We start from the raw sequence: 12292 nt of genomic DNA, 5'->3' as shown, positions 1-12292 counted from the left end.
ATTTCAATACATCATTTTAAAAACAGAAAATCTCCTAATGAAACTCGGATACATGATACAAGAGCCTCAAAAAGGGATATACGAGATGTTCCAAAATTCAAGACAAGTTTTGGCCAAAGAAACCACATATATCTGGCAATCAAACTTTACAACATCCTTCCTCCAAGTTTGAAAAAGATAGAAAAGATAAATAAGCTTAAGGAAAAAATCAAAACATGGGTGAAAGAAATTAATGCAGACATACTAGAAAATGTACTAAAAATATCATAGAAACTAAATAATAGAAAATCAAAGAAATCTACCAGTCCGCCTCAGCACAGGACTACCTAGTGAGGAGGACTAAGAAGAAACTATATGAATGAAATATTTTAGATTTTTATATAATGTAACTCTCATCAAACCTTATTAAATAGACACTAATAAAAAATAAATAAAAACATACAAATGATTTTTTAAGGTCAAGCAACATTAATTACAGAAAACATTTTGTCAACTTTTAGAATCGCTGGCCATGCTCAATACGAATACATCAAAAAAGAAAAAAAACATGGCAGAACTGTCAAAGTACATAAAACTTTGACAAAAAAATGGAAGTTTTAATGCAGTATTTTCTATTTTCCAGGATGTAAATACACTGAACTTTTTACACAGTGGATATATTGCACTCATCACTGTAAAAAACGTGTACTATAAAAAGAAATTCAGGTGTCAAATTAAAATTCATTGTTTATTGTATCTTAATTTTCTTTTAAAAAATACTTTGTAAAAATCAAAACAAAGATTATTTACTATCAAATAATAGACGAGCCCGTTAATGCACATTTGGTATGACATCAAGGAATATAGCACCGTGTTATTTCGAAATGGTGTACAGTGGGAGTCCAGTGTAGTTGACTTTTATAGTAATCAACTTGTTTCAAAGTGTTATTTTAAACAAAATGTTCGTTTTAAGCATGGCCAGCGATCCTAAAAAATTACTAGTACTAGTGTTGAGTATCTCATACAATATGCACTACAAAGCTTGTAGTCCATAGTTAAAACATTCCCATACAAAATTTTATATTTCCCACCACTTTTTAATATTCGATTAGAAAATATTCTGGGGAAAATATACTTTGGCTGTACGAGATTTTAGCTCTTCTGAGGTGGGGCACTTTATTTCAGTATTTGATTACTTCAAACAAACTCATTCTGAAATCTTGTCCTATCCAAAGCTATTTCAAATAACTAATAATTCAAGGGCATTTCAGATAACTATCTACATGAAAGAATATTTATTGAAAAATGCGAACCTCTTTCAACAATGTTGATTATGTTTTTAGTTAGAAATCTTATTTGATTTTTGTCGTTCAATAATAGTTGATCAACCATAAATTAACCAATCAGTTCTTACTTAAGAATTTAACCATAGATAAGTTTTATATACGGTTTTAGATGTGACATCTGTCAGAGTAGTGATATATCTATGGTCAGATTGCTGTCAACACAAACGTCACAAAACCGTTTAAAAAAATACAATAAAGATTAGATTAATTTGCCTCAAAGTCGGAGATAATATATTAAATGTTAGGTTTTCCATAATCCTAAGTGTGTTGGATAATTTTGGCTACGTATATTTTACTTTAAAAGGTTTGTAAGTTGCATAATTACTTGTAAAAAATATTGGTAAAGAATTGTCTCAACGAATTACCTGTAACTTATTACAGGGTTATCCGTAATTTTGTGTATCTCGTGATTTCAAATCTTGATCGATTAACTACGCCGAAACACAATTATTACCTATTTTTTTTAACGCTTTTATAATTTATTTAACTTCTTGTGGTCTCATTCGACGTCTCTTATTGATGGTTATATGCATTTAATACTTTATTATTATTATTATTATTATTTTATTTATTTGCAAAAACAGTACAAAAACCAATACATTGCAAAAGCGGTAAACAAATTATTGAAGAAAATTTTATACATAAGTATACAGTTAAAACATATGCAAAAGCGGTAAACAAAATATGGAAAAAAAATTATACATAAGTATACAGTTAAAACAAATACAATATTTCGCGCTTAAAGTCGTTGTAGGACATATGGAAAATATCCAAGTTAGCTGGAAGGGAGTTAATTAACCTAGTGAGTCTTCCCAGGGGCATCACCATTGGTAAGTTAGTTCTGGACCTGGGAAGAATTAAAAGCCTGTGTTGGCGGCCTCTCGTGAAATTATCCGGGACATAAAGTCCTATTTTTGACAGAATGTCTGGAATTGATACTAAACCATTCAGAAGCTTGTAAGCCATCATCAATAATGCGACGTCCCGTCTGGAACTAAGGCTGCAGATATTCAGCATTCCCGAGATAAATGCTGTTGGAAACAGCCATGGGTAAAAACCAAACTCTCTCATATAGAGGTATCGTAAAAATTTCTTTTGAATTTTCTCGACCATTAGTACATAGACAGTGTCCTCTGGCCCCCATACCTGAGATCCACTCTCGAGAATGCTACGCACTAAGCTAAAGTAAAGCAGCCTAATGACTGCAAGGTTTGTCAGTTCCTTTGAATTGTGTATGACAAAACCTAACATTCTTGTAGCTGATTTACAGATCTTTTCAATGTGAGCGTGAAATGTTAAGCGAGCGTCATACACAATTCCTAAGTCCTTATAAGTCACCGTATGCTTTAGTGATGTATCTTTCATTTTGTAATTAAAATATACGATCTTTTGTGACCTCGTAAAACACATAACTGAGCATTTTTGGAAGTTGAAACCGAGTTTGCTGTCAATACTCCAGTCAATAATTGCATTTATATCTTCCTGGAGCTTTTTACAGTCTTCTAATGATCTTATTCTTAAGAACAGTTTAATATCATCTGCAAAAAGTAAAAAACGGACGAATTTGATTTTTCCCCGAATATTATTTATAAAAATTAGAAACAATAAGGGTCCTAAATTGGAACCCTGCGGCACACCAGAGTTTGTAGGATACGCGTTAGAGTTAAAACCACCATAGGAAACGAATTGTTCCCTTTCTTTTAAATAGTTAGCAAAGAGTTTAATTAAGTTTTCGGAAAAACCAATTTCTTCAAGCCTACTTAAGAGCACTAAGTGATCAACCTTATCGAAAGCTTTCGCAAAGTCATGGTATGACGTGTCAACTTGCTCATTATTATCGAGCGCTCTCGCCACGTAATCAGTATATGCCATCAAGTTTGTAGTGGTTGATCGGCCACGTCGAAATCCGTGTTGTTGTTCGATCAAGAATGGTTCAACCTTGGCATATACATATTTATGAATAATTATTTCGAATAACTTGGCAGGTGCGGAAAGAATTGCTATAGGACGGTAATTGGTTGCCTGACACTTGTCACCATCTTTATGTAGAGGGGTAACTTTTGACAGCTTCCACAGTTTAGGAAAAATTCCGTTTTTAATCGTAAGATTAAATATATGTAGAAGTGGATTAGACAGTGGTTCAGAACAACCCTTAATGACGAAGGGTGGAATGAAATCAGGGCCAAATGATGTTTTTGGTTTCAATTTTCTTATTGCTAAACTGAAATCCATGTTATTAACGTTTTCTATAGATATGTTTTGAGCTTTTGTCAATCCAATCTGTCCTGGTACGTAAGAATCAAAATCAGCTTTTTCTGGATTATAGACAGATTGGAAATATTTTGCGAAAGCTTCCGGTACGTCAGTTCCTTTGTAAGTACAATCATTCAGAATAATATGATTTAAGAGGCCTCTGTCATTTTTTTTGTCAGAAACATATTTCCAAAATGACTTTGGATCGTGTTTAACATTATTCTCTACCTCCACAATATATTTTTTGTGTGCTATTGAAATGTTATGTTTAATTTTTGTACGATAGGATTTGAATAACTCGTGTTCACTATCCAAACCTGATCGTTTCCACCGTCGATGGTATACAAGCTTCGTCTTTATGTCCCCGATAATCTCACGCGAAAACCATCTAGGATAGTTTTCATTTCGCGGCGCTTTTTTTCTTAGAAAACATTTGTCAAAATACGCGTATAGGGTATCGTAGAAGTACTTAACTGCTTCGTCAACATCGGAGATCTCCAAGATAGCCAGTCAATTGTGGTCACGCAATTGGCTGTACAGCTTCTCAAAGTCTCCTTTGCGGAAATTCCAACCACGAAAGTTATTTTCTGAATGTAAACAACGACTTTTCAACGGTCTGTCATGATCAAGACTAATTTCTGACACAAGTGTCGGGTGATAATTATCTTCTTGAACAAGACAGAAATCGGATTTTTTTGTAAACATACTAAAGTTACTTAATACTAGATCCAAAGTACGATTACATGAGTTAAGTACTGTATTAAACTGCTTCAATTGAAAAAGTTCCATAACATATAAAAGCTCAGTGTTCACTGCACGTGGATTTTGTGAAGAATTAATGTTAAAATCACCAATCACTAAGATTTTTTTATCAACAAGGTAAGTTAAGTTACTAATTAAAGTTTCGAAAAAAGTCGTGTAAATATGCGTTTTTGAACTGGGTGGGATATAAACAGAACAAATAAATAAACATAAGCCTTGAATTGTGACTTTGACCCATAAATTTTCGTCTCCCGTTTCCAGATGGGAAAGTCGTTCGGCTCGCATGTTTTCTTCGTTTAGTAAAGCGAGCAGTAGTCCACCACCTCGTGTTTGTTGAGTGCTTCTGTCTTTTCGGAAAACTGTGTATCTGCTGTCGAAAATTTGCGCGTTAAATATCGAATCGTTTAGCCAAGACTCCGTAATCACGATGAATTTATGTTCTTGGTTAAGAACATTTTCTAGAAATTGATTCATCTTAGACCTGAGTCCTCGCACGTTCTGGTATAGTAGCAGTCATTTTGATTCGGTCGGCTTTTTCGCGTTTTCTTGACCTGAAATGCGTTTATTATAATATCTAAAATGACGGACAACCACTCCTCGGGGCCATAGTTCTTCTTTTAGTAGTAAATCTATGTTCTGCTCGTCGACTCCTATTTTAAAGGATGAGTATTCTTTAGAAAACGCCATAAACTTTTCAGCATTACAGCTGAGAGCTGTATTCGTTTTGACATGGGAAATGACTTCCTCCGTCGTCGTGTCGGGATCTAAGCCTGAAACGATAATAAATTTTTGTTTGGGTATTACTTTAATCTTACTCGAGTCATTGGTTCCTACGACTAAAATTTTGTTTTTATTGCGTAAGGCGGCACTGTATGATAACAATGGGCAGGAGGGCGGCTCGGTGCGGGGGGTTTGCTTGACGTTAACGCCGCTGCTCTCAGCCGGTGTAACCGACTCGGAGGCGGGGGCGGGCGCAGGGGAAACGGTAACTGGTTCACTGCTGTTTGCCAAACGAGGCTGGCTGACTGCAGGTGTGAGAGAGATGGTATCAATATTCTCACCTGAGTTTGAATTTTGGTTGATTTTTGTTTTCGATCGCGTTGTAATCACCTTGTCATTCGCACTGTAGGTACTCCGAAAGACTTCAATACTCGTAACGAGCCGCGAAATGATATTATTTTGAGTGATTATTTCATTCGATAATTGCCGAATTATTCGCTCCTGTTCGAGATTTTTAGTTTTCATTGACGATAGTTGCGTGTAGCAATCATCCAGTACTGCGATGCTTTGCTTATTAGACATATTTATTATTATTATTCGTTAACAAAATACGCGCGACGAAACTGTGTACGTCTTAACTCGTGACTCAATAATTGATGTATCTTCCGACCCTATGTTTGATTCATCTGACTTTTTTATGTTTAGTATCAGTAATTATTTGGGATCGCTGGCCACGCTTAATACGATTTTTTTAATAAAACCTTTTGATTCACCTTAATCACCATTCAAGAAAACCATCTGCATTTAGGATTTTTTAAATTTTAGCATTCTAATTTTAAATTACGTAAAAAGAACATTAACTAACATAAACATTAACTTAACTAACTAGCTAACCATCACGCCGTTTCTCCGCAGGGGTAGGCAGAGAGGACGGACCGCCAAACAACTCGGTCACACCATACACTTACCTTACCACTGCCTCATTCACATTCATACATCGTCTCATACATACTCTTCTATTATTTTGACTCTTGACATGGTCCGACTCAAGTACCTGATTCACTTAGTCGTGCCATGTCTTCCTCGGGCGTCCCCGACTTCTGCTACCATTCACATTTGCATCATATACTCCTTTCTTCGCTCATTCACTCTACATGCGATGGTATTTAGGCTAAAAAGGTTATTATAATAGGTTAATTTATTATAGGCAGAAATGTGCTTTATTTCAAATGGAAATGCAAAATGCAAAATGGGTATTTTCCATTTTACATTTTAAATGCTTTTCTAAAAACCATTTTGCATTTTAAATGCTTTTCTCAATGCATTTTCCATTTTAAATGCTTTTTTGCAACATTCTTCCTACTATCTCCACTCATCTTTTTTTCACAAGCCCCAAATATCAGTCGGTCCTCGACCTCGCTATGAGAGATAATTTACATTTGTCATGTTGCTCCCTGGTAGGAGCCCTGGCAATTGAGTGATACCATTACAAAAAATACTGAACATGGGGCCATGACGCTGTAATATTAAAAGTTAGATAGCAGTTTCTATGTTTTTACATTGGCAACATTAGCCCCGCGCAAATTTTTTGTTGTTTCATAATCTGTAGTCGTGGTGTTTTTGGATTTACCATCATGTAATATGTTTGTTTTACATTGATGTCCATTATTAAATGACAAAATTGTTTAAAAATTCTATAATTATTTTAATTGTTTGATCTGAGAAACCATTTTGGATTTTCAATGCATTTTGAAAATAAGTATTTTGCATTTTGCATTTGAAATGCTTTTCTAAAAACCATTTTGCATTTTCAAATGGAAAAGTTTTGACTCATTTCCATTTTGCATTTCAAATGGTTTTGGGTACCCATTTTGCACATCTCTGATTATAGGATAGGTTATTGTAAGTTAGGTTAAGTTAGTATAGGTTTGGTTAGGTTAGATCAGTAAAGGTTAGGTTAGATTGGGTAAGGTTAGTATATGTTATGTTGGGTTAGATCTGGTAAGGATAGGTTTGGTTAGCTTAAGTTGGGTTAAGTTTTTTTACATATTTTTAAAGAACTTTCCTCAATACCCTACTTTAATTTAATTTTTAGTTTTCCAACTTTGAATAAAAAATGGAATTATAATGCATCTTTTACGATCTATCCCAACGGAAATGGTTCTTTCTTGTGGTAATTAAGTTGAAACGAAGTGTAATTTTTCATAATCTTTGCCTATCAAAAGGTTTTATCTTTTACTATCTCCCACAACCTAAATAGTTAGTTCTTCTAATAATTAGTAGAAACCAAGTATTATTTATATTTGTTTGTGTATTAAGCGTGCAGCAGAATTGCTTTATAAAATAGGTTCTAAGGTTGTAATTTATTCAAAAGCTGAAACAGACTTAGAATCGGCGTTTAAACATTGACCTTTAAAATATTAACAAAGAAACAAAATGGTGCCGGCTTTTCATTTGATGACAATGTTATATTTGAATTTGTCCAATCATAATGTATCTTTTTACAGAATTCACAATGCGTCGAGGGATATTACCACACATGCAAGATTGGCCGCACGTACTTCTCTGCCTTCTTCTGACCCCTCTGCTCTACTGTTACGAGGTTTTCTACGTCCTGCCGACCCTCTACCCGGAATCAACAACCTTCTATTACATACATATCGTAAACTCTGTATTCCTCCTGCACAACGTGGCTGGAAATTGGGCTAACGGAGCTAGAGGCGGTGGGACTATCGTGGGAAAGGTTCTACCTCCTGCTGAACCGGAATCAAGACTGTGCGAAGTCTGCAGCTGTGTGTCCCCTCCGCGATCGTGGCATTGTGGAGTTTGCGACGTTTGCGTATTGAAACGCGATCACCATTGCAACTTCTTCGGCTGCTGCGTCGGTTATTTAAACCACCGTTATTTCTACATGTTTGTTTTTCACGTATTCATCTCGACGCTATACGCTTTCTACTTTAACCTTACGTTTATGATTTATCACATGCCGTGGGACTTGCTTAGCTGGTTGCACTGCATGAAGTTCTTGTTTCCTTTGGCTGCTGTCGCGTTTGATTCGTCAATGGATAGTTTTAATGTATTGTTCTTCGTTACGAATATAATAGTTACCGGGTTTACTGGTTTCTTGTTTTTCTATCACGGCCGTGTGATTTTGAGAGGCCAGATCACTCCAGAAAGTAAACGGAGGAACGCTGTTAGTTATGACAAAGGTTGGAAGTGTAATTTGATAGACATTTTGGGGGAACGATGGTATTTAACCTGGATTTCACCCTTCTTAGTTAGTAAGTTACCAGGGGATGGAATGCATTGGCAGGCACAAGAAGTAGTTAAAACGGAATAAAACTGTAGTCTTAATTTTACCGACTTAAGTCTATATTAATGCAACATAATAGTTATAATACATAAAACAGTAATTTTGTATTCATGTATATAAATAAGTCCACGTTAACTTTTTTTCAGCAAGCACAAATTAGATTGTACAGGGTTTTCCAATAAGAGGTGTTATTTTGATATTCAATCGTAAAAGATCAATAGTTTCGTTGCTTGTGTGGCATGTAGCGCCGTCTTGTTGAAAGTAAACGTTGTCCAGATCAATACCATCCAATTCCGGTTATAAAAATCATTAATCATCTCTCGGTAGCGCAATCCATTCACCGTAACTGTTGCTCCAGCCTCATTTTCGAAAAGGTAAGGTCCAATGACTCCGCCGGACCATAAACCGCACCAAACAGTCACACGTTGAGGATAGAGAGGCTTTCAACAATAACTCTTGGGTTTTCCGAGCCCCAGATGCGACAATTTTGCTTGTTGACGAAGCCACCGAGGTGGAAATGGGCCTCATCCATAGACATATGAATATTAGTAGACCTGCCCTAAGTGATTAAAAGCGTATTATCCCCACTCCCCATACCGGTTCCATTGGAGCCGGCTGTGCTCGCGTATGGCCTCAAGTGAAATTTGAAAACGTGACGTCATCATTCTTGTGCGAACTATGGTCGAGGCATCATCGGTTCATTTTACGAAATAACACTGCAAAATGTTGACTTGTGATATGAAAACTTGTAAAAATAGATGTGAAAAAGAGAATAAACCCAATTGTCGTATTACATTCCATAAGTAAGCATTATTTTTCTTTATTTTAAGCTTATTCACACCGTATTATATGGATCAGTTTTAGAAACATATACTATCACATCACAATGTAGCGATTCTCAAGTGTGCTCATCGTTGTTTACTGGGGTAAGTAAATTATGAAACATTTGTAAAAGTGTCTTAACTAAATACTCTGAAACTAACTACGACTCTGAAAATAGAAGCTGCCTTACTTTGCCGAATTTGGACTTCGCAAATTAGTTCATAACGTGGCGAGTAATTTGCGCTCCCATGTAAAAATGTCTATTCATTCAAAAGCAGATTTTACTTTTAAGAACTAAATGGTGATATTATAATGCGAGATGCCTATTTACTGTCAGATTGATTTATTGACGAATCACAGTCAGCCTTACCCCCTTCGTTCTTCAACCCCTCGCCATTATCTTCTCGTCTATTAATTCCTATGTCTGTGGCCTCATCACTCAAGATGATTTGCATTTGATTCACTCTAGTGAATTTTAATAATTTCAATGCGTTGTTGAAACGTGTATCGTTCCATTTTTATTAATGGCGTAGTTTCTACTTGTCAAATGTCAAAAAATGACAGCTTCAAAAGTAACATCTACCGAAATAGCGGGCTATTCAAAATAACATCTCTTATTGGAAAACCCTGTATATATCCAGAAAACTCTCAAACAGTGTGGCTCTGCTATCATAAATTTGCACAACCTTGTCTGTTATTCTAGTATTTCTAGCTCAAAGCATTTATTTTCAACTAGCTACTTTATTTCCATTATGAACTATGGAGTTAAAAATGTCCTTTTTACTGTTAAAAAAATATAAGATGAGACACCATTTTGTTTTTTCGAGAAATGAGAACAAATATTTTGAAAAGAGAGATTGACAACATAACTTTGGTTCTAGGCCATTTAACTCGTGCTCTGTCTCTCTTCAACTTACCTGAAGCCATATATGGCCATTCCATTTGAATTTCATAACGATAAAACACATTTTTGTACTGACAATTTAATGCCTAGTTCACACGAGGACAGCACAATATTGTATTGTCCCATCTCCGGACCTATTATCCTAGTGTGAACAGAAGTTTGGAGGACAGGACAATGAAACAAGACATTTTTCTAGAAATAGCAAGCTATCTCCGCAGGACAATTTCTAACCCCCACAACCGTGCATGGCCGCATTGTGTGCCTGTGAACGCGCACGGATAGGACAGTAGAACAATAGTTGCTCCGGGCATAAGTGTCACTCGCGTGCATTTTTTCTGCCAAAAATGTCACACAAATGGTACCCGGAAGAAATTACTAAACATAATGCGAACAAGACAGCATATGGCGTATCGATTGCATAACACATAGGGACAAACAGTGCAGAGAAAACGCGCGGAGACAATTATTGCTGCTATACAAATAAACCCGTGTCGAATTGTTGTATTGGTTCATTGTCCTATCCTATGTTGACAGAGCAATATTTATTTATCTATACAGGGTGTATCGGCACGTACCCGACAAACTTTAACCAGCTATTCCTTAGCATATTTGGAGTAAAAAATCTAATGTGCACTTTGCTGTCCGGTAACGTTTTTTTTTAATAAAAAATTTACTATTCATATTTTCACCACATGTCAGCACTGTTTTATCCTTTGTCAAAGTTTGAAAACCCATCTGGCAATATTTTATTCGAATTCCGTTGAATAATGCACGTGTGTACCTATATTGGCGCACTTTTACAATCACAATGAAATGGCACGGCACCATTCGTCTCATTTTTAACTATTATTATTTAGTTTGTGCGAAAGAGCGAAGACGCTTTTCGACATACTTGCTTATAACAGCTGTTGAACACGAAAAGCAATGCCAATGACAGTGATGTAGTGTGGAAATTTTTAATTTTTTTGTTTTTAATTGAAAAAAAAATGCTACTGGACAGCAAAGTGCCCATAACATTTTTTACTCCAAATGTGCTAAGGAATAGCTGGTTAAAGTTTGTCAGGTTAGTGCCGATACACCCTGTATATTATATGCCCATACTGGCTTATACAAACATTTGATATACACGATAGTCTAGTGCCACAGTAATCAAGAAATAAAAGTTTGCTATTAGTCATATAGAAACTCAACCCAAAATATTATTATTGAGTATGTTATTATATCCTTCTTGTAACTATATTCCATGCAGTTGAACTCATCTAATATTTCTGCTAAAGTATTGCCAACTGCATGTAATCTAGGTACAAGCGAGTGTCTATATGACTCAGTCCTAATATTTTTGTTGCATTTAAATGAGAACTTTAGTAAGAGACAATATAAATGTCACACTAATCAAATAATAAACATATTGAAAAGCTATGCCAAAGTTAGCCTCCTAGTCAAAGCACAGTCAAAGAAAGGCTTGTTTGAATAATAAATAAAATTCAGCAGTTTTTAGAAACCTGGAAACGGAATATAAGATGAAATGGCAAATGGTCGAGTCGCTACGCTCAATACTTTAAATATTTTTATTGAAAACCATAAGAGACTTAAACGCCGTGTGATTGGTCGGCGCGTTCTGAAATTGATAATGTTACCATTTTTTGCTATTGAATAATAATTTTTATGCTAATTTAACCCTGGTAACACTTTATGTTACCTTTATGTCACCATGTATGTGCCTTAGTTTTTAATATGAACAAATAGTTTTATATTCAAATAAACACTACAATATATAATATTAAAAAATTGTTAGATGTAAGAATTGTATTATTGTTTAGAATTTATACATTAAAAGTACCATTTTTTAATGGCTTGAATTTGAAACACATATAAATAATATTCCTTTTATTTTTAATCTAAACCCTTTTCTCTGCTGTTTTACAAACCTATTTGTATAGTTGGGGGCGTCACTAAAAAGTGTCAAGTGATTTTGATGATTTTTTCCAATTTATAAAGGTATTTTGTTGTATTTGTTTTTTTCTTATAAAAGATGTTCACCCAATGATGTTACAATATAACTAGACTCGTTAATGTCACAAACTCAAGATAAAATGTGGCAAGTATGAAACACTCTAGTAAATTCTTAATTCAATCGTTGTTCATGCATGACAAAGATTCAAAGAATATGTGCGTATGAACGAGATAAGCAAT

The 12292-nt window shown here is 35.1% G+C and overlaps 1 protein-coding gene across 1 annotated transcript; it reads left to right on the top strand.

Moving 5' to 3' along the window:
* Window positions 1-1557: 1557 nt before the first annotated feature.
* LOC149409557 (putative palmitoyltransferase ZDHHC24) lies at window positions 1558-8458 on the top strand. The gene is made up of 2 exons (XM_089649413.1): window positions 1558-1629; window positions 7568-8458. Exon 2 carries the CDS (start codon window positions 7576-7578, stop codon window positions 8398-8400), a length of 825 nt encoding a protein of 274 aa, XP_089505539.1. The 5' UTR covers window positions 1558-1629; window positions 7568-7575; the 3' UTR covers window positions 8401-8458.
* Window positions 8459-12292: the final 3834 nt, after the last annotated feature.

This window comes from Hesperophylax consimilis, chromosome 30, assembly GCF_061612785.1.
Source record: "Hesperophylax consimilis isolate HC1 chromosome 30, BYU_Hcon_1.0, whole genome shotgun sequence".
Taxonomy (NCBI): Eukaryota; Metazoa; Arthropoda; class Insecta; order Trichoptera; family Limnephilidae; genus Hesperophylax; species Hesperophylax consimilis.
The sequence above is the reverse complement of the archived record's forward strand: the minus strand, read 5'-3'. Positions and strand labels throughout refer to the sequence as shown.

Bases quoted from the DNA above. Each gene is read 5' to 3' on its own strand.
- LOC149409557 (XM_089649413.1), top strand. From the start codon at position 7,576: ATGCGTCGAGGGATATTACCACACATGCAAGATTGGCCGCACGTACTT.